This window comes from Microcebus murinus, chromosome X (assembly GCF_040939455.1).
Source record: "Microcebus murinus isolate Inina chromosome X, M.murinus_Inina_mat1.0, whole genome shotgun sequence".
NCBI classification, from domain to species: domain Eukaryota; kingdom Metazoa; phylum Chordata; class Mammalia; order Primates; family Cheirogaleidae; genus Microcebus; species Microcebus murinus.
Window position 1 is genome coordinate 118,989,514 of NC_134136.1, and position 27,612 is coordinate 119,017,125.

The following is a 27,612-nucleotide window of genomic DNA, read 5'->3' on the forward strand; positions in this document are numbered from 1 at the left end:
GATCAGCCATATTCTAGTCTTGGAAGGACAGGGCCTCAGAAATTTAGAAAGAAATGAGTCTCATCTACTCTAAAAAAGAAGAATCAAAGGATCAGGCAGCAGCATCTTTCTCTGGTATTTGGAGGACATATAGATTCTTAATGGACTGTTCATTGTGTGTGGCATATATTTAATTTTTCTTGTAATTATTGTCCTCTATAAGTAACTCAAACTTGAATGAAAGATAACATACCTGGAACAAATACAGCAAAGAATTTTATAATATTCTCTAGCACATTAAATTTCTAAGTTTGCCAGTCATATAGTTGATTTTAAAAAGACCTTTTTTTGATTATAGATTGTCATAAAATAACACGTAGAAAATTAGCATTCTATAAATAGAAAATGGAAACATCAGTTCTACTTTGTCTATGTTTATCATTTAATACAGCTTTTACATTTTAAAGTTCAAAACAGTGCTCACTTAATAGCTATATAAATCTCTTCCTGAAGCTGCTTGTGCTTATGTGTCTTATTGTTACCTAAAAGTGTGGTTATTGTTTCTACTATTTAGATTATTTTATTAGAAGGTATCCTGACTCCACCATTAAATATTTGTCATAAGTGATTGAGGTGAAATTAAATTTTATTCTTTATTTATATATTTTCCTGTGTCGGAGGGGCATGAGGTGTGAGAGCAATGGAGTATGGGAAAGAATTAAAATGAATTTCAGTTAATTAAATTTATCATTTAAAGGCTGTGTGAGTTGAGTGTTTAGAATACCTTCTGATCTGTGTTTTATTTTCTATTACTTTTCATTATTTCCTGTCAATTTTTAACTAGCTATTATCTTTAATTCTGACATAAACAAACAGCAGGTATATCTTTTTCACAGCATTTTCCTGTCTTAAGATTTTTTTCATGTCAATAACTTAAAACCTCGTTGGATGATCTCTGAATCAAATTCTTCTAAAGCATGCAGTAAGGTTCCTGAATTTCTAAAATCTGATTCTTTCGAATTTTTTTTTCTATTCTCTTTTTCTTTAAATTTTTTCCTTTTTTTCTTTGCTCCCCAAGTTCCAGAATACATGATTCTTTGGAAATTTTTATATTACAGGTTTTTATATTAGTCTTTTGTTCAGAAGTTATGCTATTATTCACTTCAACTCTGGGCCCAAAGAAAATAGCATCCAGTTCAAGTGCTATACTTAGCTTTCCTCAGGCGCAGTGTCTTGGCTTACTGCCAAATTGACTGTCTACTACCTGCTACCCACTTGTCTGCTGGGGCCTCTGTCCTGTTTCTTATATTGCTGTTCTCACTCTGCTGGAACAGGGGCTTTTTAATCCACTCACTGTAGACTAAAGACAGTTGCTAGAAAATGGGGGGAAGTTTAGAGGTCCCAAACTAACATCATGGACTATGTATGGGACCTAAGGGTATTCTGGAGGAATATTGTCAGAAAGAGTTCCATGGAGCTATGTTCTATTCCTTAAGTTATAAACTATGTACAGTAGTGGTTTTCATTAATAAAGTTTTATGCTATGGGTGCTTAGTTGATTGTGTTTCTTAATGTATTAAAGATTATAATCTTCTATCTCATTTTTGAGGCATATATGAACATTCACTTCAGAGTATTCAAGTATATTCTTATAGTTTTAGGTTTTAACTCATAAAGGCAATTTTGCCTTATAGAGACTCAATTTTATATATATATTTATATATGTATATCTTGTAAATAGCTTGATTCATCAAAATTCTATAGGTCCTTGGGGTTGTTTAGGTTATTCCAGTAAATCTAGGCCTCAGTTTATTAATGAAGAGACAAAAAAAAATGCTCTGATAAATTGGATATAAAAATTTTTGGAGGCTTACAGAAAAAGTTATGATGGTAAATGATAGGTGCCATGTTTGCCATTTCTGTGTTCTGTTGATGGTGGTGTGTGCCAGCAGGAGTCCAGAACTCAAAGAAGGGGAAAAGTAGTGCAGACACAAGAGACTTGATATTTCTGGTCTAGGAACTTCCTAACAAAAGATGATTAAAATATAGATGGGTTTAGCCACAGAGCACTTTTTCTCCTCATTTCTCTACCAAATGATGTGGGTAAATTTGAAAGTAAGTTTAAGCTGATAATTTAAGCAATTGGGCAACAACTAATTTTCTCCTACTCAGGGAAAGAGTTTCAAAATGGGAGAAAAGGATTTAAAATGGGATAATCTCTAAATTCTTTCCAATACCTTCTTTCTCTACTTTGGATTTTATATTGAAATTTCATTAGTTGGTTTGAGGAATTCTAAACAGTGTTGGGAACTTATGTGTTCAGAAGATAAAGTCTATTCCTGTTATCCACAGCCCTGCCCTTTGCATTAAGATTGATCAGTAAGTTTCAAGTGGAAAAAACTAATAGTTGTATATAGACAACTATATACATTCATCTGTTCCTTCAGGGAAATTCCTATTTGTTTCACACTTGACTTAATAGGTAGGTAGTTTCAGTGTTTGAAACTCAATAAGAAGCTGCTAGATACGACTTCTTTGTGCTTCAGAGTGCCCTATTGTTTTCACATATGTAGTTAGTTTTTAAACTGACGGTCATTTTAAAATCTGATTCTTGTTTAGTTTATGTTAATGTTGTAGTGGTTGGTGGTATACATTAAAAGACAGTTAAAATACTTTTGCTTCTTTCATTGTTTAAAATTGTGATTTGCAACATTTAAGTGGTTGAATAATCATCAACTCCTTTAGTTAGGCCTCACCTTTTTTTTTTCTGTTTTAAAATATAGGCAGCAACATTTTTCATTGTTTTGCTTTCCTGTTTGCCTTTTTTTAATTGTTACAGAACTATAAAAATGATAGTGACAGAATTTTGCAAACCTGTCAAACCCTGTTTTCTAGTCTAAACTCTCAATGTCCAAAATGTTGTAGAAGGTTAAATTTTCTTGCCACATTTAATTAGCATGAAATGCTCTTTTATGGTACACTCAGTTTTAATACATGGTCCATATCTTTCAGTTTGTTTGAATTATTAATCATTTACTATCCAGTATTACATCTATCTCCTTTTCTGGAAAGCAAATTTTATGTATTCTGAGTCACACTTTAAATTTCAAAGTTAAAGAGTGGCAGATACATTAATACAATTCAGCTTGAAAACTAATATTTATTTATGTGGATATTGTAAATGAATGTTCTATCTTGTATTGGTTTAATGATAATACTTGAATTGTTTCTTTACCAGTCTCTGCCAAGAAATTTCTACTTGTTAATGCAAAAATTCTATGGAGTTTATAAATTAGTACCAATTTTATACTTAAATCTAAAAGCTTAAATGTATGTCTATCTTTAAATGTACAGGGTGTGCATGCTTTCTGGAGAAATGTTGAAAACTGGTATAGATAGATCTAATATTCATTTATTTAATTCTTTAACCTTAACTGTTAGCTGAATTTAAGATTCCAGTTTAGTAAGTATTTTACATACTTTTATTTAAAAATCAGTTGCTTTAAACTTAATTCATTCCTTTGAGACCTACCATGATGAACTCTATTGTTTTTATTAATATTTGGAATTGTAGTTGAAAAAATTAAGAAAGTGACACCCATGGTACTATTTAGTTAAGATCATAGCAGTTTATAGAAGTGGAATTTCAAGCCTTAGTTTTCTTTGTGCCAACCAAAACAGGCTGATTTTTAAGATTTTTTTTGGTGTAGCAAAAACATAAAAAAATGAGAAAAACTAGTTTTGTTTCAACCTGTGTTCTATAATTTGCGATGAAAAAATTGCTAATTCCTTCTTAATTTACTCAGTTGACTTCCTACAACAATTAAAAGTTTCAAATTCTGACTGAAATTTTAATATGTTTAAAAGTACTTGATATTTTAATGCATCGATTGTTTTTGAGATTGTAGTAATGGAGTGAGGTAAGTTATAGTTAACCTGGAGTGGTTTGAAATCTCAAGATTATTTCTTGTTGATTTTCCAAGTTAGATAGAAACTTGAAGAAATTGGAAACATTTTTCTTTTTTTCTTACACTAAAAGAATTATAGTTAGGGAATAATTCCACCTAGAGTTTGTTTTATAAGAATTCCTACTAGAGTTTATTTTTTAAGAATTTATCGTTTTTATAGACATGATATCTTCATTAAGGGAAAAGAAATCCCAAACACTAGTAAGTAATAATTATTTTATATATATATATATATATATATATATACACACACACACACACACAGTGTCAGACAATGGATAGTAGCTATATAAACATTGTTTTTAAAAATTAGTATAATTTGCCATAAAATTTAGTAGACTGGAGTTGTGCTGAATTTTAGTAGTCAAGGAAATTTTTTTTTCAGATTTGAGAAAAAAAAAATCTCAGGTTTGAGAGTTGTCACAAAGATGTTCTGGTTATAATTACTAAGATGAGACATAGGAAGAAAGACATTCTGGTTTTACTATTATCTAGACCTTTTTTAGTTAAGTTAATGTTTTAACATTTGATGAAAACAAATCTGCTGGAGAGGAAATTGGAGCTCATGTTTGTTTTTCAGGTGAAGAAAATAAATTAGAAAATTACAAGCAAAATAAGGACTGTCATTACAATAATCCATGTCTTTCAATATCTTTTATATTATTTTTCTTCATTGGAAGATATATAGGAATCAAGATAAATATTTACTGAAATTAATAATCATTAATAGCTTTTTCCTGATGGATCCAAATCTCATGGATTTGTACAAGTGCCTAGTAATTTAATTAGGACTTAATTTAGGATTTTTTTTTCTGTTCTTCTAAATAAATGTATAGCTGATTTATTCTCCCTTCTTCTTTTTTTAAGGAATCTAGGTAAAAATGGCTTATCTAACAGTAGCATTTTGTTGGATAAATGTCCGCCTCCAAGACCACCATCATCACCATACCCTCCCTTGCCAAAGGACAAGTTGAATCCACCTACACCTAGTATTTATGTGAGTCTCAATTGACTGAGTAGAAATAAATCAAACCAGTGTTTACACCTACTTGTCTTTCATAAAATTTTTCTTTAAATTAATATGAATGCCCTTTAGGAAACATTATAATTACTGATAGAAGCTTAAATGCTTTTTGGGAAAAAAGATATATTTTAAAAGATTTTATAATAGCATGTTTAAAAATGTCTTCTCAGCTATTAACTGTGATTATATTAGAATAGTGAGATATATTTTTTATTGCCCTAATTTTGAACAGTATTAGGCAAAAGCTACCTAAAAGTATAAATTTTGTTAAGTAAACTCGGTTTTAAATATGCATTCTATTAGCTATATGGACCTTAATATTCATTCTGTTTTATACACCTATCAAGAAAAAAGATACTATCTGCCTTCAAAAAAAAAAAGTGAAAACATAAATGTGATAATAGATATATGTCCTGGGAGGCTGAGGCAGGCGGATCGTTTGAGTGAGGAGTTTGAGACCAGCCTGAGCAAGAGTGAGACCCTGTCTCTACTAAAAAAAATAGAAAGAAATTGGCTGGACAACTAAAAATATATAGAAAAATTAGCCAGGCATGGAGGCACATGCCTGTAGTTCCAGCTACTTGGGAGGCTGAGGCAGTAGGATCACTTGAGCCCAGGAGTTTGAGGTTGCTGTGAGCTAGGCTGACGCCACAGCACTCTAGCCCTGGCAACAGAGTGAGACTGTGTCTCAAAAAAAAAAAAAAATAGATATATGTTACTAGAAAGCATAATAGATTATTAAAACATTTAAAACCAGGAATTAGTTTTACTTTATAGGCATTTAAACATTGATATAGGAAGTTGATAAGAGTTCAATTAAAGCAATTCCTATTTCTGTGACTCCCAATATAGGTCCTACCTCATGTCCTTCCATCTTCCTGCTTCTACTCCAAATGAAAAAATTTTGAAGTTTTATATATATAGTTAGAGTAATGTACTTAGAATGATCTTGCATCTATAAAACGATACTAGAGTTTGTTTTGTAGATTTGGCCCCTTTGCCCTCTAGAGGCCAAATGTTATATTAATTCTTCTTCCAACCAAATAGTTATTGATCCCTTCCTGTATAAGGGAAACACTGGGATAGATACATAATAAAACTTTTAAATTGAGATCTGAGGGGAAAAAATGCAAAATGTTTATGTTTTATGGCTTTTCAGCCTGCTTTCATTTTCATACTATTTTTTAACACATTTTTTTCCTTTTTATTGTGATTTTTAAAAATCACGTAACATAAAATTTGCCATCTTAACCATTTCTAAGTGTATAGTTCAGTAGTGTTAAGCATATTTACATTGTTGTACAACCAATTTCCAGAGCTTTCTTATCTTGCCAAACTGAAACTCTACACATTAGACAACTGCTGTTTCCCCCTCCCCTCAGCCCCTGGCAATCACTGTTCTATTTTCTATTTCTATGAATCTGACTGCTTTAGATACCTCATATAAGTAGAATCATACAGTACTTGTCTTTTTATGACTGGTGTATTTCACTTAACATAATGTCCTCAAGGTTCATCCATGTTGTAGCTTGGGACAGGATTTTCTCTCTCTTTCTCTCTCTCTCTCTCTTTCTCTTTCTCTTTCTCTTTCTCTTTCTCTTTCTCTTTCTCTTTCTCTTTCTCTTTCTCTTTCTCTTTCTCTTTCTCTTTCTCTTTCTCTCTCCTTTCTTTCTTTCTTTCTTTCTTTCTTTCTTTCTTTCTTTCTTTCTTTCTTTCTTTCTTTCTTTCTTTCTTTCTTTTCTTGGCTGAAAAATATTTAAAACACTTTGATTTTGAAGTTCAATTTAAATTTTTCATTTCTCCTAAATATTTTTTTCAAGATAAAATGAACAAGAGAAATATATGTACTTACTATCTAATTAAAATTAGAATCAAAAGACATAGTGATAAAATAGAAATGTCAATACATAAAATGTATTTTATTTAAATTGTGATAAATAGTGAATATGAATTTGGGGCATAATATTTAAATGAAACCTCTGTTTTCCTGAGATCTAACCACATATTTTAATTTTACAGTTGGAAAATAAACGTGATGCTTTCTTTCCTCCATTACATCAATTTTGTACAAATCCAAACAACCCTGTTACAGTAATACGTGGCCTTGCTGGAGCTCTTAAGTTAGGTAAGCTTCAAGTAAAAACTGTACAAAGTTTGTATACTTCTTAGCTATCTTTTAATTTTTAAAGCGCTGGCAGAAATTACTTTCTTTTAATTTTTTAATATTTTCATTTTAGTATTTTTCTGGCTGTAGGAGTGTTTGTGTCTGTGTGTGGGTGTTAGTTCCTTCTTTAATCCATGATGTGAATGCATGGTGGTAATAGTGGTTACTTGAAATTTTAAAGTGGTTTTCAAATTAAGCTTTTATTTTTGGTCCAATTATGCAATTATGGTTTAGGTTAACAGAAGAAATTTTGGACATAAAATGTAGGTGAAAATTTGATTCTACTAATAAGTACTATGGCCCCGTAATTATTTCCTGACATCTGCAGAAATTAAATAAATAAGTGAAACTTCAGTCCTTGGACCCTTCATTCTTTCTCTATTTGGATGGCATGACACGTAGATCCAAGGAAGGCTTCAATGTGTGGTTCTGCAAATGGCACAAAGTTCATGTCGTACAGAGGCCCTGGTTGGTTTTTAGTTTTTTAGTGGAACTGAATACAATGCCATAAAATGCTTTACCTTTTTTCTTTTTTAAAAAAATAAGGTACTTAAAAATATTATTCCCAATATATTGTTATTTATTAACCGTGTTTATTTATTTATGAAGACCTGGGACTTTTCTCTACTAAAACTTTGGTGGAAGCTAACAATGAACATATGGTAGAAGTGAGGACACAGTTGTTGCAGCCAGCAGATGAAAACTGGGATCCCACTGGAACAAAGAAAATCTGGCATTGTGAAAGTAATCGATCTCATACTACAATTGCTAAATATGCACAGTACCAGGCCTCCTCATTTCAGGAATCATTGAGAGTAAGTATTTACTTTCTGTTATCTTATAGTTTTAAAGATTATTTTATTTTGGAGTTTTAAAAGGTCACATTACTTTTGTAAGCATCTCATTTTTGTTACATAAAATACTTTGTAAGTGCTATCCAATTTGCTCTTAGTGAAGTTTAAGCAAATCTATGGGTTGATAAAGTAAATATCATTATGGGGAAATAGAATTACTGTCTAGCAAGATGTCTCCTTCATTTCTAGGATATTTTTATTTAGAGCAGGGTTTCTTTGCTACTATTAACTTTTTGGGCTGGATAATTTTTTTTGTGGGGGCTGTCTTGTGTGTAATAGGATATTTATTAGCGTCTCTGGCCTCAAAAATTTTTCCAGACATGCCACATATACCAGGGAGGGCAAAAATCACTCCTGAGCACCAGGATAAACTAAGTCTCAAGTTAGTCTTATTCTTGTAAAATCTCTAGTCTTGTTTCTTCCCATTTTTTTTTCTTTTGCCAGATTAGTGTAATCTGATACACAACTCCTCTAAGGAAACATTAGTGTTCTTCCTACCAATCTTAGTCTATAAAAGAAAACTGAGGAAGAGGTAGAAATTTACAGAAATTATTTCAAAATATATGCAAAATTTAAAAAACACAGTTTGAAAAGCAATCCAGATTATTATTAAAAGACCCATAGGCCTTTTAGCACTGAAACCTTACTAAAATCCTCGGTTACTATATTAATTTTGTGAATTCTCCCACAAAATGAACATAAAACATCTAAAAAATGAGTTTATTAAATGTGTTGCTCAAATACTTGTCTGCACAAAGTTGTTTGTTCTTCACATGTCCTACAGCTGACACTTAATATGTGGCTGAAAGTCTAATTTGTAACTCTTTAGATTTTCTTGTCTCTGTTTAAAACATTTAAAATTCTGCCCTGATTCACATTTTCAATCACAGCAACATTTGTACCTATAAATTGTATATTTGTGTTCCTTTCCCTCTGCCATTCCCTGTATTCTACAAAGAAATTCATCTAATAAAAACTGTCCTGCAATATCATGAGTTGCAGTGAATTCATTTTCCACATAAATCTCTGTAGTTCACACTTTCAAGAGATTTCAACTACATGATAATATTATGGTCAGAATAGAATAAATAGTAAACAAGATTCAAAGATTGTCAAAGGAAAATTTGGAGGGGGAGTTACCAAACAAAGATAATAAAAAGGGAGAACATTTAAATGGGAATGATTCAATAACCAAAGAAAAGATGGTTTTTTAGTATGCTTTGAGGCACGGACCATTACATGTAAAAAAATTTGACAAACATTTAGAAACTGCATTTAAAGAGAGGGCAGCCAAAAGGTAAGTATTTCTAACTCGAATATCATAGAACAGTGTTAAAGATACTATGTGATACAAGAATTGTAAAAAGTAATATTTGCATTGAAAAGCACCTATATTTATTATCCAGCACTTAATTTCCTTACTAAGGTTGTAAATATTTTATCATTTGTGTATAATTCATTGTGGAATAAAGATTTAACCTAGGAATAACTTCTTCCCTTTGTTTGTAATCAAGAATAGAGAGCATCTTACCCTCTACCCTTACACATATATAGCTGTGTATGTGTACATGCTCCTCTGCTAGCTTGGAACATTTATGATCAAGATTGGAACTTCTTAGGCCCTTCAACTTTAAGTTTTCTCTCCTCTTGAAAATGGGGGCAAGTAGGAGAATCTATAGTATAACTTTGTGGCTAGTGGAGGAGGTTGGATACCGTGCCAGTGAGATTTGACTTTTCTTTCTTATTTAATGTGGTCTTTGAAGAAATTTTCATGTGTAAGAGGCCTATAGAAATTTAGTTTCAAAATATAGATAATACCATTCGATGTGCATGTGAATCTTTTTCATTTTTTTGATGGAAAGAATTACCAGTTGTAGAATATTAAGCTAGTATGTTTTTTGCTTAATCTATAGGAAGAGAATGAGAAAAGAAGTCATCATAAAGACCACTCAGATAGTGAATCTACATCTTCAGATAAGTAAGTCATATTTAATGTCCGCCAGGTATTTCTTTTTAAAAGGTATATTGCTAATATTGTCTCTTTTTTTAAGTTCTGCGAGGAGGAGGAAGGGACCCTTTAAAACCATAAAGTTTGGGACCAACATTGACCTGTCTGATGACAAAAAGTAAGTTCTTCTGTGAACCAACACAAAGAATTATCCTTTGCAAGATTAGGAATTATCTACAATTTCCTCTCCTGTTTCATTCCTTGTCATTTTTCTAGGTTGACATAAGAATTTAAGCTAAATTATTTTTGCTATGTTTTACAATTAAGTTGGTTTTTTTTTTACTTAAAACTGTTATATAGTTTTTCATCATGACTCTGTCTTTATGCTAATTACATAATCACAAACTTCTCATTTTTAATTATATGAAACAATTCTAGAAAATATATATTTATAAAATATAATTATACAACACAACTATAAAAATAAAAATTTAATTTTTTTTTCCTTTTATTTGCATGGTTTGTAGTTCTTATGTTTCCTTTCATTGGGAAGTTTTCTTTGGAAAAATTTAAAAGTTTAAGCATTCCAGTATTTCCTATGCAAAAGTGAAATATTTATAGATTTAATTGTCTTTGTTTTGAGCACAAAGGTTTTTAAGAAATGGTTAACTTCCATAAATATTTGTAGCAGGGTTTCACTTTTGGTCTGTTATTTTATTGCAGGTGGAAGTTGCAGCTACACGAGCTGACTAAACTTCCTGCTTTTGTGCGTGTCGTATCAGCAGGAAATCTTCTAAGCCACGTTGGTCATACCATACTGGGCATGAACACAGTTCAGCTATACATGAAAGTTCCAGGGAGCAGAACACCAGGTAATTTTTCTGAACTAACATATCATACAATTGAAAAACAGAATTAATCAAAATGTGAAACAGGCAAAGAGAACCAGAATCTTTCCATTTATAATGAATAAAACTGAAAGTATTGTTCCTTTTATAAGATTAGACTCATTAAATGGGCTCAGATTATTAAGATTTTCCCCCTTTGCATTATCTTTTTAACAGCATAGAATCATTATAACAAGTGAATCTGGATAGTAGTCATTGGAGTACTACTGGGAAAATAAGTCCCTGTGGCCTAAAGACTCTGCTGTTGATCCCATCTACTGCAGAGAGTGATGAGTGCAGTGTTTTCTAAACTTTTTTAAAAACCACAATAAAAAGTATATTTTATATCATGACCTAATGTACATGTATTTTGTATATAGTAACGGTTGCTTTGAACAATACATTTTCTAATCTATTCCATTCTATTTCATTTAAAAATGAAAGTGTAAGTTGCAACTCAGCATTTTAAAAAACACTTAATGGGCCGGGCGCTGTGGCTCACGCCTGTAATCCTAGCTCTTGGGAGGCCGAGGCAGGCGGATTGCTCAAGGTCAGGAGTTCGAAACCAGCCTGAGCAAGAGCGAGACCCCGTCTCTACTATAAATAGAAAGAAATTAATTGGCCAACTGATATATATATAAAAAATTACCCGGGCATGGTGGCACATGCCTGTAGTCCCAGCTACCCGGGAGGCTGAGGCAGAAGGATCACTCGAGCCCAGGAGTTTGAGGTTGCTGTGAGCTAGGCTGACGCCACGGCACTCACTCTAGCCTGGGCAACAAAGCGAGACTCTGTCTCAAAAAAAAAAAAAAAAAAAAAAAAACACTTAATGGAGACATTCCTAGACTTATCCTGGTACCTAGTGTGGATTTTGCAACTAAACTAGACTTGTCACTTTTGGCAAGGTACATTCATTCTCTGGGTCTTTTCTTTCATTTGTTAGATGAATTATGTTGTTTTTAGACCTAAAATTTTCATCCAACTCCAATGTACCATCTTCTCTGTGCTCCCTTATATTGACATGAAATTTCACAGGGTGATGTTCAAAATACTTAACAATTGTAACAACCCCTTCACTGATCAATTAGAAGAAATACTGATGTTAACCAGTTCAGCTGTACCAGTGCCTATGGGCTGCATATCTCCCTGAGGTGCTTCTGTTTGCTACTTGATGCAGCCATGGTTTAAAAACCAAACTGCTTCCTTCTTTGTCACCTTCTTATTGAGTCATAGCTTAAGAATTGTTTCAAAGTGGGGCCATGCTTACTTCTGGGTAACATAGGTGAGTGGTTCCCTGCCCTGGCTGCTCATTTGTATTTCCTGGTAAGCTTTTTAAAACTATGTAATTGATCTCTGAGATTGAGATCCAGGCATGAGTATTTGAAAAAAGAAAAAGTTCCCCAGGGGATTCTAATACATAGCCAGGATTAAACCCACTGGTTATAGTTTTTATCCTTAGGCCATTGGAACCCTGATTCTGTGATATTTTATCCATAGTTGGGTAAAGACTTTCTGGAATAAATGGTGGAAGAGCTTTGTTCTGTTCCCTACTGTCATTAGACCCTGATGTAAATAGTGAGCAAGCTATTTGAACTCTCTAGAGTTAGTTTTCCTATGTTTTTAATATCAGATTGGTTCTATAAAGATTCATTTTCATTGGAAATGTCTCTCATCCAATTTGAATTATTTTATGCAAATAACATCCTCCAATTAGGAAGAATCCCTTTTTCATTACAAATCTAAGGAAAAAGCAAACTTGACAGATTACATTTTTGTCACTTGTGCCTAGATTGTTCAGGGTTTTTTGTTTGTTTATATGGCATTAGTCTTCCAAAAATATCTGTGAAACCTTAAAGAATTCTCTGAAGAATTCCTCTAGGATAGTGCTATCCAATAGAAATACAATGCAAGTCACATATATAATTTTAAATTTTTGGTAGTCACGTTATAGTAAAAGAGGTGAAATTAATTTTAACCCTATATATCCAAAATATCATTTTAATATGAAATCAGTATAAGATGATAGACATTTTTTACATTTTTTATATTAAGTCTTTGAAATCTAATGTGAACAGTGCATTTACTGCACGTTTCAATTCACATTTCAAGTGGCTGTCATATTGGACAACACAGTCAGTCTTAGAAGAAATGTGTAGTTTAATTAGTTCAGCTGAATTTAAAACACATTATTTGGGGGTAAACACTTTGTTCCTGGGGTTACATAGGTAAATATAAGTGATATCTGTTTTAATGGACTTCATGATCAGATGTATGTGTGTTCTAAACTGTAAAACTCTCAGGTTCTACCCTAAGAGATTTTAATTTAGATACAGAGTCCCAGTATCTCTAATTTTAATTAGACTAAATTTTATTTAGAGTCCATACCATAGGCAATTCCAGCCATCTATTCATAGTAGAGGACAATTGTAAGTACTGAGTATCACAGAGGTGCTTACCTGATAACAGTTTTGGGGTAGGCAAAACAAAGAGGACCCCCTTACATCAGTCATTTGGGGAAACCCTAGTTAGGTCAAAACAGACACACACAGTTTCTTGGGAACAGAGTCTGTTCTGTTCCTTCAAGAACTAGGGACACTCACACCAAGATCATAGACTTTCAGTCCACTGCCCCACCAGCAATGAGAGTGGGACTAGAGTAAGTTAAAGTGCCACAAAAATCTGCCAAATTTGTCACCTTTCTCCTGGTGAGGCATTGGCTTGGTTGCTATAAACCTTTGATGGTCTCCCCAAAGTTCTCTAATTTGCCATTTTTGCTGACATCACTTCCCAGAGCAGCTACATTTTGAAAACCAGGCTTCTTGCCTCTTCTCACGTCTTAATACAGCTTATGAGAAATGGAGATTAGTTCATAAGGAAACAATGGTAATGATATCTATAATGTCTAATATTTATTATTTTCTATGTACATATGGTCCTCAACTTAATTAAAATGATTCAGCTTATAATTTGGGGACTTTATAATGGGTTTATCAGTGTATCAAATGCATTTACAACTTAAATGATATTTTTCTACTTACGATTGGTTTATTGGGATATAACCTCATCATAAGTCGAGGAGCATCTATATTAGGTACTGTTGTAAGCATTCATTATTTCATTGGTCTTCAGAACAACTCAGCAATTTATAGGAGCTGTTATCCGCTCTTACATATAAGGAAACTGAGTCAGAAAGGTTTAGCAACTTGCCCAGGTTCATGTAATGACTAAGCCAAAGAGCCTGGTTCCAGAGCCTAAGCTCTTAACCATGATTTTATGCTGCCTTTTATAGAAGCTCTGAGTAAGCTAGGAGTTGACAGAAAAATGTTACAATGATAAAGAACTGAATACTGGCCAGGTGTGGTGGCTCATGCCTGTAATCCTAGCACTCTGGGAGGCCTAGGCGGGAGGATTGCTCAAGGTCAGGAGTTCGAAACCAGCCTGAGCAAGACCCTATCTCTACTAAAAACAGAAAGAAATTAATTGACCAACTAAAAATATATATACAAAAAATTAGCCGGGCATGGTGGCACATGCCTGTAGTCCCAGCTACTTGAGAGGCTGAGGCAGTAGGATAGCTTAAGCCCAGGAGATTGAGGTTGCTGTGAGCTAGGCTGATGCCATGGCATTCACTCTAGCCTGAGCAATAAAGTGAGACTCTGTCTCAAAAAAAAAAAAAAAGAACTGAGTACCACCATTGAACATTTATAAGATTTCATTTCTAAAGACCCATTTTTCTGTAGAATTTATAGTGTGCTGATTAACTTTTTTCTTTTCAACATTTCAGGTCATCAAGAAAATAACAACTTCTGTTCAGTTAACATAAATATTGGCCCAGGTGACTGTGAATGGTTTGTTGTTCCTGAAGGTTACTGGGGTGTTCTGAATGACTTCTGTGAAAAGTAGGTGTCCAAACTAATTTTCTTTAAACATAATTATTAGAAAACAGTAATTGTAAATGACAATTTACCAATTTGTTTTAAATGATTTAATTTCAAACCTATTATTTTATGTCATTGGAAATACTTTAAGAAAGATGCCATGAAATCACTCCATGCAATAGTGGTAGTCGTGAATTTAGAAGATAGAAAGATTGAGTTATCAGTTTAATTTAAAAAATGATGCATACATACTTGTTCATTTGAAAGGTGTGTATTCTAAGAAAAATTGTTGTATTATAAATATTTTAGGAAGTGGAAGAAATTCTGTAATTGAGGACCTTATAGGTTGTGAATAACTGAAACTTGCACATATTATTCTTTGCCATATCATCATGATATAAATTCTTTTTTTTGAGACAGAGTCTCACTTTGTTGCCTGGACTAGGGTGCCGTGGTATCAACCTAACTCAGAGCAACCTCAAACTCCTGGGCTCAAGTGATTCCCCCTGCCTCAGCCTTCTGAGTAGCTGGCATTCACTGTAGGCATTCACCACCACACCTGACTAATTTTTTGTTTCTATTTTTAGTTACCTGGCTAATTTTTTCTATTTTTAGTAGAGATAGGGTCTCACTCTTGCTCAGGCTGGTCTCGAACTCCTGACTTCAAGTGATGCTCCCACCTCGGCCTCCTAGATAGTTAGGATTACAGGTGTGAGCCACTGAGCTGGCCTATAAATTCTTTTTAAAACTAGCAACTTTTCCTATAAAGGAATTTTATAAAATTTAATGAACTGGTTCAAGTTTTATTTTCTTTAATTTTATAGTGGAAGTATTCCTTTCCTTAAGTTCTAGAAATAGCCTTCATTTATTTCTGTGTCTTGTGTTAAAAAGTACCTTGGAATGTTTTTTCATTCGTTTAAATTTAATTATTTGCCTAGATAGAGCCTTATTCTCTTCTTTTCTAAAAAGCACTCTTATGTAAGCCTTTAATATTTTTGTTTAGTAATAACATTGGAAAATTATTATGGGATAAAAATTTAAAAACATAAATTATATACACATTTGATGTAATGCCCCTGCCCCAGTTAGATAAAGGGGAACAAAAACCCCCCAAAATGTTTACATGTTAGATTACTTTGAAAACTCATTATACACATATTCTACATGCTAACTTGTAATTTCTTCCTTTGCCTTAAGGACCCTTGCTGTAAATATTTGGATTTAGTAAGAAGTGTATTACTGTTGAAAAACAAAAATGATATTAATCCAAACTTTTTTTATATACAAGCAAGAGATAATTTCCCTGTATTGTCTTTGCTGTTTAACATGTTGGTTTTCTTTAATGTAAGAAAGCCAAAGATTTAAGAATTTTAAAATTTCTATTTCTTTAAACTTTGAGATAGTAGTATGTATAGTGAACCTTGTTCATTATTTTTGAGTAGGGATTGGTTATTTTTAGGGTACAGTCTCTTTCTAAATGGAGAGGTGTCTTAGGAACAAAGATAATTAGAAGAGGCAGATGATGTCCAAAAGCTCGAGCTTGGGGATAATAAAAATACCAAGTTAATATGAAGGGTTAGGTAAATTTGATAATTAAGTTGCAAAAATAGCACTTGCTACTTCAGCATTTCACTGTAATTTTGTTTCACATAAAGATTGTTGTTTTTGATACTGTGTTTATAGTTTATTTTATAACTTTAAATACCTATCTTGAAATAAGCATTCATTTGGATATATTAAAGCAATGCTTGCTTTTTTTTGTAAGTTTGATTTTTTTTTTACTTAGATGTTAATTATTTGTGATTGCTTGTTTCCTTTTGAGTAGAAAATTTTCTCCAATTTTATGATGCCAATACATGGGTGAAGTAGGGCTAAGATTTATGTTCATAACCATTTTTTTGCTTTATAGGCAACTTTTTCTGTACTATATCTACTTAGCCTTATCAGAAACAATAAGCCTATCCTTATCTCCTGACAGTTAGGCTACCACTGGCAGTCTATTCTAGACTTTCAAGAGTAGCCTTGCATTTTTTAAGGAAAAAAAAAATTGAGACTAAGGTTCCATCTAGATCAGGGTTTGGCAAATTTTTTTTCACAATGGACTGGATGATACCTTAGGCTTTTGCAAGTCATATGGTCTCTGTCACAACAGTGTCATTATAGCACAAAAGCAGTCACAGATGATATGTAAATGAATGAGCATGGCTGTATGCTAATAAAAGTTTCATTTACAAAAACAGGCAGTGGGCTGAATTTGACCCATGGGCCATAGTTTGCCAGTCCTTGATCTAGATAAAAAATTAAATTTAAACCAATGAAAACAATTTAAAAGTAAACTGTGTCGTATACTTTAGCACAAGACACAAAGCAAGGTTATTTCTTAGATCTTAAGGAAAGGAACATTTCCATAATGCAATTTCTTCCCCAAAATATAAAATCTGAAGTAGTTAATTGAATTTTATAAAATTCTTTTATTAGAAAAGTTCCTATGTAGTTTAAAAGTACTTCATGTCATGATGGATAGTAAGAAGCCAGTTATTAAAATAAAAGCTTAGTAATATGATCTGTAGAATGTTTCCAAAGTATGTTGGTAGTTAGTGGTCATGGTTATTTGTGCATGTGTGCTGTGTGATTGTTCATTTTTGGCAAAATTGTTGTCAACTACATAGTTTTACTCAACTAATCATCAGAACTGTATAGAGACTGATATCCTGTCCCCCTTTTCCTCCTTATGATTCATAACAACAATAGAGACCATTTCTGTCTTCTTTCCCTCAAAAATTAAGAGAAGTTCCTAGTACTTACATTGCCACAGTGTTACTGTTTATGGATTTAAATGACTTAATGTCAACTCCACCTTCCATTTCTTTTAGGGATTTCTAGGTGCTTCAGGGTTCAATTAAAAATAGTCTTTATTGAAATGAAATTAAAACTTAATGTATATAAGTGTTACTTGAAAGTAGCTTTGAATTTCCTTGGGATCTTTAAAAAAATCTATCTAAGGTAGTTTTACTAATCTTTAGATAAGTCATCCAATCAATACTCAGCTGTAACACATTAACTGCCATGTGAGTTGTGCTTATTAACTCATGCTAGTTTTGAGCCCAGGGCCTCATGAAGCAAAACCTGGGCAAAACCTTGCAATTGGTTTATGAAAATCTTACTTGTTGATTTTCTTATTATTATAATTAATTCTAAAAATGTGGATTAAATGAAGAGAAGTCAATAAATTTTGTTTTTTATTAAATTAGAAAGGATTGGTTTGTTTTCAAAGTTTTTATTCTATTTTTGTAATAAAATACTGTGACCCCAAGGAAAAAAAATTTTTTTCTAGTGTGGCAGTTAGTGTGTTAAATTTCACATTCTTTCCATACACATGGCAGATCTTATTGCACAAGCAATTAAGTTTCAATGAAATGAATGAACATTTTTTTAGAAAAAAGTTTTGACAATTTCTTCCAGTCTTATTAAGGAGCTTACTAAAATACTTGATCCATTTGCATTATTTTTTCTTATTTCAGAAATAATTTGAATTTCCTAATGGGTTCTTGGTGGCCAAACCTTGAAGATCTTTATGAGGCAAATGTTCCAGTGTATAGGTTTATTCAGCGACCTGGAGATTTGGTCTGGATAAATGCAGGCACTGTTCATTGGGTTCAGGCTATTGGCTGGTGCAACAACATTGCTTGGAATGTTGGTCCACTTACAGGTATTTTAAAGAATATGCTAAAAAAAAGTTTAATTTATAAAGGATTGTATCTGATAAATCTGTTCTTTTTTTCCTGTTCTTTTTTTTTTTAGTGAGATACAACTCACTAAAAACTGTAATAAGAATGTCTTCTTTGCATAGAATTTTAATTTGTAGTACAATAAATTAAATTGAAGTTAACAAAATAGAAATTAAGACCATGGATCTCAGCAAATAACAAGTTTATGTCTTTATATACTTAGTATAATTTTTAGAGTGCTTGGTTTTTGTTTTATAAGAAACCCTTTATGGGAGAGAGCAAAGTAGAAATTCATTCTTTCAAAAAATTTTTTAAATCTGGTATGTCATATGAATAGCACTATTATGTCAAAAATCTGTTGGAATTATGCCTGCCTTCAGGCAGTATTCATTTAAGATTAAGAATATGGCCTTTGGAGCCAAAAAGACCTGGATTAGGACCAGGACCTGGCTCTTGTAACTTTGGGCAAGTTATTTAACCTCTCTGGTCCTTGATTTCTTTGTCTGTATGATAGAAATAATATAATTAATAAGGTGATGGTAAAGATGAAATGATCGAGAAAATGGATAAGCCTGGCACATAGTCATAGGAAGTGTTCTTTACATGATCATTACTACCATAATTATCATAAAGCATAAAAATTATTTTTATAGTGTTTTGAGGTTTTTGGAATTGGTGTTGAAGATAACACCTAAGAGGGTGATAATGGTTATCTTCATATCTTTTCATACTTTGGGTTGCTTTATAACTGTTTTTTTTTTCCTAGCCTGCCAGTATAAATTGGCAGTGGAACGGTACGAATGGAACAAATTGCAAAGTGTGAAGTCAATAGTACCCATGGTTCATCTTTCCTGGAATATGGCACGAAATATCAAGGTCTCAGATCCAAAGCTTTTTGAAATGATTAAGTAAGTGCTTTCTAAAACTGCTGTAGTCCCTCTCTTTGGGGAGTGTTAACTATTAAATTATTTTTCCCATGGAATTAATGTTGACATAAAACAAAATGGTCCAGAAATCTAGCAAAATGTAATATGAGAATCTACATGTTAAAAATATATTTTTCCCTTTCAAAGAGTCAGCCCACTATGGTACATAAAGGAACAAAGACACAAATGATTCTAAACCAGTAGATTAACAAACCTGTGTTTCTTCCCCACTTACCCTGAAACACCTAATTTCTCAAGAGAACTTTAGTTTTAATATTGAAAGTCTGCCTTTAGTAACTGAGGGGAGAATGGCACTGCAGAATAATTGTTGTTACAGAGAAATTAGCAGTTAATATAGGGATTTAACTAAAATGTTAATTTTTTATTGTTTTAATTAAATTGTCCTTCATATAACTGTCCCTTAGTAGCTTTAAAAACTTTAATGCAAGTTATATAAATTCTTATATAATGACTTAATTTGAATACATCTATACTACTAAGCTTCTCATTTGTTGTCACAGTTTCTATCCTAGCTATTTTGTAAATCTACTTAAAGGTAATATCTTCAAATAGTGCTATATAGCAGTGTTTCCCTAAACTGTTTTCTGTTACTGCCTCTACCGCCAAAAGGTGGGGACTCTGGCCAAGAAAATATGGGAAATGATGGATTAAATAAAGTTCAACAAATCCCTTATTTTTACATTTAAATTTTTTTTTATTTTTTGTAAAATATTTTACATACTGTATGTGTTGATGTGTTATGTGAATGAGAGAGAAGAGTTATAATATACAGTATTTCCCAAACTTATTTGACCGGTATCTTTTGAAGAATTGATTTTCTCAAAAATTTATTTTGGAATACACTGCTTTATACTCACTGATAAAATAAGTTTGTCTTAGTCTTTTGTTAAAATAGTATTCACATTAAGTGTTTATCCTGCAGGTATATTAATTTGGTTAGCAGGTGTTGTTTTCAAAATACTGTCTTTTGAAAGTAATCCTGGCTTATTAAAATGATTTCAAACCTAAATCCAAAATTTTATTAAACCAAAATTGCATGGCTAAGGTAACATACCTATGAATTATCTGATGACAGCCCTTTATCAGTTTTATCTAGTTCTGAGCAAAAGGCGTAGAGGAGACAGAAATGAATAAAAACTAAATCTTAGCAAGTAATGTATAAATCCTTTAGAACATTGGTTCTTAGACTCTATGGTCTCTCTATAAATATAATTTAGTAGTTGGAGTGGGAGTGGAGAATTATCTTACCATTTACCCTGTCATGTCTCAGAATGGTACTTTGGTCTGAATAGCAACTTCAGTGTTACTTTTGGGGAAAAGAAAATGATCTAAAGTCACTAAAGATGTTTAGTATGTTGGAGGTAGGCATAAATCAGATGCTAATTCAGATCACTTAAAGGTAGAGGGATAGTTCAATATAGAAGCCACTTATTTAACAGCTGTATAGACTAAAAGTGACTATATTTTGGATAGATTATGATTTTATCATTGGAAAGGATTTTTAAAGTCGTTTAGTCAATTCCTACTTAATATAGTAATCCCATCCATATCATCCATAATTTGTGGTCATCTAATGACTTCTTAAATATGCTCTTCACCTCACTGTAATTCCTGAAAGTTCTTTACAAGTTGGCCTAAAATCTACCTGTGATTTGGTTCCAATTCCTGAAATATATTTGGGATTTATGTAGAATAAATCAAATTCAACAAATGATGGACAGCCAACTATATGCCAGCCAATGTTCTAGACACTGACGATAGACATGGCAGTGTATAAGATGAAATACCTGTCCTCTGGGGACTTAAATTCTAGTGAAGCAAGACAGATCCTCAAATATAATTTATTTATATGAATAAGATAAAATAGAATAATATTTGGGAGGAGTAGGGAGTGGAAATAATGGGGGTAGGGAAAATCAGAGTGCTTCTTTTGTTAAATTAGGGAAGGTGACTAAGAGGGTGACTTTTGTGCTTATTCCAGAATAATAAGATGAAGTCAACTATGCAAAGATCTAGGAGCAGAACATTTCAGATCCAGAGAACAACTGAAGGCTGAATTGGGAATAACTTTGGCATGTTTATGGGACAAAAAGGCCAATGTGGCTTTAGCAGAATGAGAGAATGAAAGAGTGGTAGTGTTAAGCTTAATGAAGTAAGCAGAACAAGATTGTACATGGACTTTTAGGACATAGTAACAAGTTTATATATTGATTCTAAGTGTCTCACCATTAGAGGATTTTAACCAAGAGAGGAATAGGTGCTGATTTAAACTTTAGAAAATGGATCTGGTTGCTTTGTGTAGAATAGATTCCAAGGGGCAAGGTTAAAAATAAGGAGGACAAATTAGGAGGCAATTGCCATAGTACAGACCAACCTGGAGAGAGATTTACCTGTGGAAGAGGGAGAAGGGATCAAACTAGGGACCATTGTGCAGCTAAAGCTCATAGGATTTGCTCATAGATTGTGTGGTAGGGTGAGAAGGGAAAAGGAACCAAGGAAAGATTGTTAACATATTTTTTTCTTCTTCCTCCCTGATCTTTATTAATTTAAATATCGATCACCTCTATCATCTTTTCCATTCCCTACCCCAGACTCATCATCCTTATCATCCTTCTAGACTCCTTCCAGTTTATCATTGTCCCTCTTAGTATTTGAAATGTTGGGCATTGACACTTGTATTACTTGTTATAAAGTTGTCTTGTGTTGAAAGTGAATGCACAAAATGTGGGTGTTTTTCCACTTACAATTACTGGTGATACTATTGTTGCTTACGCATTCCTTTTTTCTTTTAAATCTAAATGCAGTTACATTCTTATCTGTACTCCATTTTACCCTGCACTGCAAAATGTCTGATCATTTAAATCTTGATTGTATTCCTCATCATATTAAGAATTCTGCTCCCAGCTTGAGTTGTTATAAGATCTGATTAGCAGCTTTTTTGTCATCACACTGATTGAAAATGTTAACCACAAGTCCAGATCCCTACACCTTGCTTTATAAGCTTACCTTTTAAAATACAGTCATTCAGCCATTGTTAAAAATGCAGCCAACATTACTCCCTTTCTTTCAGTTAATGAGTCTTTGCTTACTGTATACAGGAGTCTGGACTACACACTCAGCATTTGTAAGTATTTGGTATAGGTCCTGCCTTCAAGTCAGTGCATATAATTAGATTGAAAGAAATAGTGATAGATCCACTGAATTCTTTCCAGGCCATGAAATCAGAGAAGTGTTTTTAAGCTATGCATTCTGGGGAAGAATGTATTTTGTGTGAAGGGTGAAAAAGTGGAGGCAGGGAGAGGAGAAAAGAATAGCACCCAAAACCAGCTTAAGACCAAACTTTTGTACCATCAGAAAGATATCTCAGTTCATCCAGAAAATAATAGTATATATCCATACCATGTCTCTTAAGTACAATATAGTTATGTTTTCCTCCAGTAAAGGAAGGTGCTCAGTTCTTCAGCTGAGCACCAGGCACAGTATTTGGCTTATATAGAGAGGCCCTGTTGTATGAAAAATTCTAATCCTCAACTACTAAAATCATACTTGCATGGTAATATTCAGAGGAACTCAAACTCTCTAGAGGAATAGCAAGTGTATACTCACTCCAGGTCATCTTTTCCTCCAGTTCTCATTCTCTCCCCAACACCTACCTCCTTTGCCCCTGCCCCCTGACTTCCTTCCCTACTGTGTATTTGCATGATCTTAAATGTATATATGATACAACTCTGCTAAATGTATGTTGAAAACAATTGGTAGTACATTTTGGCTTGAGCACAATGTATGTGATGAGTAGAAGGTAGAGCCAAGATTTAAACCTATGTCTATCTTGTGTGAAAGCATTTATATCCGTGGCACATGACTTCATTTGGGGGTAAGTTTGAGAAGCCTGTAAAAGAGTTGGATAGAACTGTTTAGAAGAAGCTGACTGACCAGGGAGTCTTCTACCTAGGGGTTTGTGATTGACTTAGGAGGAAGGAGAAAGGGAGAAGTTGAGGACTGAACTTGGGACTATGTCTATTTAAGAAAAGGAAATAGGCGAATTAGATAAATATCAGAGGAGAGCATGGAGAATGTATTGTTACAAAAATAGAAAGGGGGTCTTTTCCCACAAACACAGTTTTGCTGTAAAATTGTTATATCCACATCATTGCTTTGGTTCTCAAATCTAGTATCCTACCAGAAAGTGAAGTGGCATTGTTTTGTTCTGGTTTGTGAGCTTTGCCAGTTCTTAATAAACAGTTCTCCTGTTCACACTACCATCCACACAGTCTGGCTTTCCACCCTCCGAATGCCCAACACTTCTTTTCCTGAGGTTACCAGTGACCAACTATTCTAAATATGTATGCAAAGGCACAAATGTAAACTTCCTTTTAAAAATCTACCTTTTAAAGCCTTGCATGTGAAGTGCCTCAAATCTGACCCCTACTTACCTTATCAGCCATTTCTTCCACTGCTGCCTTGAAATGTGTGCTTGAATTGTTTTCTATTTATTTTTACCACTCTTATTTGCTATTTTAAACCATCTTTAATATGAACTGCAAGTTTTATATCCCCCCTTTTTCCTTTGAGTCATCTTTTAATAAAGCATTAATTCTGTATATGTTAAACATGTGAATTGTAGGCTATTTTAGAAGAAAAAGTATCAATTAAATGTAAGGAGTCAAATGAAGAGGATATACAAACATAATATTTCTTAGCTCTCTCCCTGAATTGTTATTTTTAGTTCTTAAATACTGTGAATCTACAAATATATGCTTTTTAGGTTTTCATAGTTAAGTGATAAGTCCACCCAACCAAAAAGAATGTAAGCAAAATTTACCTTGTGCCTTCTCATCTACTTACTCCCTCAGCTCTACCTAATGCTTTCCATTCTTTCATTCAACAAATATATATTGTGGACTGAATTGGTACCCAGGTATTGTGCTAGGTAAAAAGGATTTGATCACTTCTCAGATTGCTCAAAATGAATGGAGAAACAATCAAAGCATCAAAACATGTGATCTTTAATGATAGAGATCTTGTTAAGAAATAATGGAGCAGCACAGAGAAAGACACTTCTGAGAGAGAGGCAGATTCAGGAAAGGATTCACAGAATTACAACAGCTCCACAGTCTCATATTCTAAACCCTTTAGGCCAAATGTGTTTTGGAATTAAGAATTTTTTGGATTTAGAAAGGGAATAGAGTGCATTTGTAATATATTTTACCTTCCCAGCAGGGTCTGTTGCAGTATCCTAGAATCAAACATATTGATATTTCTAAAGTAACACAACACATACAGATCGTCATTCTAACGAACTAAGTGAAAACTATAAATAGCCCCAGGTTAAGTTTCAACACCAAACAAATTTATGAAAAATTTGTGGGATTATAATAAGGGCTTATGAACCTATATTTGTAGTGGGTGATTTAATAATGGGAAATGGTGTTCTTTCCTGTTGTCACCTACTAATTCATTATTTTCATTTTGAGAATGAATTACTTATACTTCTTTAAGCAAATCAACATTGTTCTTGTTTTTTCTCTTTGTACTTTTAAGTTTAGGCCGGGTCTTTAAGAGCCCTGAAATTCCATGAAGTCCTTTATCTGAGTAGTCATTTAGTAAATCTCTTCCAACTTCTACAACCTAGTCATTTTACTAAAATACACTAATCATCATATTCCACATTCTTCCAAATATCTCTTACATTGGCATGAGTCAAAAGAATATTCATTATCTTGATTATTTCTTTCATTTCATAATGCAGTGAACTTGACTTGAAAGTTCACAGCCTTAACTCCTCAGGAAAATTTTAGTGGGAGCTTGGTGCATAACTTTCCCTTTCACTTTCATTTAACTGTTTAAATGAACATAAACTTTTTCTACATACCTTATATATTGCAAATAAACTTAGTTTGTCCTTTTTTTTTTTCTTCTTTCTTCTGAGACAGAGTCTCGCTTTGTTGCCCAGGCTAGAGTGAGTGCTGGGGCATCAGCCTAGCTCACAGCAACCTCAAACTCCTGGGCTCAAGCAATCCTGCTGCCTCTGCCTCCCGAGTAGCTGGGACTACAGGCATGCACCACCATGCCTGGCTAATTTTTTTCTATATTTTTAGTTGTCCAGCTAATGTCTTTCTGTTTTTAGTAAAGACGGGGTCTCGCTCTCGCTCAGGCTGGTCTCGAACTCCTGAGCTCAAAAGATCCTCCCGCCTCGGCCTCCCAAAGTGCTGTGATCTTTTCTTTTCGAAGATGACAGGCCTTTGTGTTGTGTAAGCTCCACATTCTAGATTAGTTTTCTCATAATTTTATTTGAGTAAATATTTTCAACAAGCATTATTGATGTTTATTTTGGTAAACATGAAAATTATACATTCTAAAAATACTAATAACGTATAAACTAATAGTTGAGAATAAATTCTTTAAATTTAAAATTTCAGCAGTGCCAAGTCCATTGAAACAACTCCCCCAAAACTTAATTTCTTATCATATCATCATTCTTTTACTATCCTAAAAGTGCTGTTCTTATATTTCAGTTTTTACGCGCAACATCATATGTACACAATATTAATGCTTTACGTGTTTTCTCTGTGCGTTTTGTGTATGTGTGATCAATGTGTGTTACTTGGCTTTTTTTCCCCCTAAGTCTGTATAGTCTGTGTTATTTAATATCCCAGTAAAATATTACGAAAAGGGCAACATTATGTAGTTGTAGTTGTCTGACATCCAATCTGTCTTTGTATCTTGGCCTCTTCATTTACTGGCTGGGGGACTGTGGACAGTCTTTGTTTCCTCTTCTGAAAAATGGGGATAATAAATGTTTCTTTCTAATATAATGTTTATGAGTATTATGTGGGTCTTAATGTAGGATAAGCACTCAGTAATGATAGTTATGGTTATAATTAATATTAATTATTTAAGAAACCCCACTTTCTGGTTTTTTTATTTTTTATTTTTTAGAAAATTAATATTCGCAGACCTAGTGCAGTGGTTCTCAAATATGGCCAGTTTTGCCTCTACCCACCTTCCTTCCCCAAGGGACATATGGCAGTGTCATGACTTAGGTGGGAGGGGTGCTATTAGCATTTTTGGGTAGAGACTAGGGATGCTGCTAAACATCTTCTACGCATAAGACAGCTCCCACAACAAAGAATTATCCAGCCCAAAATACCAGTAGTGCTGAGATTGAAAAACCCTGAGCTAATAGAATCAAAACTAAATATCTTTCTTTTCAGTGTGTTAACTATTGCAGTTTGAGACTCATCATACAATTTTTTCAAATTAAAAAAAAAGCTCGAATTTAGTAACCATAATTAACACAATTTAAGAATTGGACATGTCATGTTCAAATAATATATTAGTTAATATTTGTTGAGCACTAACTGCCAGGTACAAGTCTAAGTATTTTATATAACATATAACAGCAATGTAAGTATCCCCTTTTTAAAGTTGAGGAAACTGAGGCACAGAGAATAAGAAGTGTGCATATGTAGCTGTTGATCACTTATGAAATAAGAGGTTTGCACTGGTTCTTACTTGCCTGATCATAAAAATCAACTGGAACTTATTAAAATAGGCTTCTGGGCTCTAGTCCTACAAAGTAAAGTCAAAGCTCTATTGGAAGGACTCTCTTTCACAGAGGCCTAGTAAATCTTATGAGCAGACAAGGTAGGGATACCCTGATTAGATTATCTCTTTTAGAATTAAGAATTTTGTTGTTCCCTTTTTGTTCAGACATAAGTTATTACCTTATCTACACAATATACACTTTATCACAAATATAGAGTTTTAAAATGTAAATTAAAGCAGACTGTTATTAACTCCCTTTTCCCTTAGATCTCACTTTTAAATGGATAAATAAGGTGTTATACAAATTTCTGGTCACACCTAGTTGGCCTAATAATAGAACAGAATTTTTTCCAACACTGTGAGTAGGTAATGGTAAAACCATAAAGACCATAGTTAGCATAGATCTAGTGCTATAGTCTTGGTGTGGTCTTCCAATACTCCATTGGATTTAATATATAATACTTTTTGATAACATTGACCAAACAAAATCTAAAAATTCTAAAACTCTGCATCCTCATGGTTAACTTATATTTGCTTTCATGCTTGTTTTTTCCAACTGGGAGTTTAAAGTTCTTAAGATACTCATTTTATCATTGACTGAGACCTTGATTTTCAGCCATGTGGTTGGTTTAAATGAAACTGTTAAACACATTATTTGGCATTCAGGTACCCACTGTTGTCCTAAGA

At 33.1% G+C, this 27,612-nt stretch overlaps 1 protein-coding gene across 10 annotated transcripts in view; it reads left to right on the top strand.

Moving 5' to 3' along the window:
• The window catches only part of KDM6A (lysine demethylase 6A), a 194,811-nt gene that overhangs the window by 158,668 nt on the left and 8,531 nt on the right, over positions 1-27,612 (top strand). For all 10 annotated transcript variants that reach the window (XM_012754078.3, XM_012754081.3, XM_012754080.3 and 7 more), the window contains 9 exons: positions 4,815-4,944; positions 6,991-7,096; positions 7,745-7,950; positions 9,903-9,967; positions 10,041-10,115; positions 10,661-10,809; positions 14,609-14,723; positions 18,224-18,411; positions 19,197-19,338. In XM_012754078.3, coding sequence (XP_012609532.1) covers positions 4,815-4,944; positions 6,991-7,096; positions 7,745-7,950; positions 9,903-9,967; positions 10,041-10,115; positions 10,661-10,809; positions 14,609-14,723; positions 18,224-18,411; positions 19,197-19,338 — 1,176 coding nt within the window. The remainder of the gene's footprint in view (positions 1-4,814; positions 4,945-6,990; positions 7,097-7,744; positions 7,951-9,902; positions 9,968-10,040; positions 10,116-10,660; positions 10,810-14,608; positions 14,724-18,223; positions 18,412-19,196; positions 19,339-27,612) is intronic.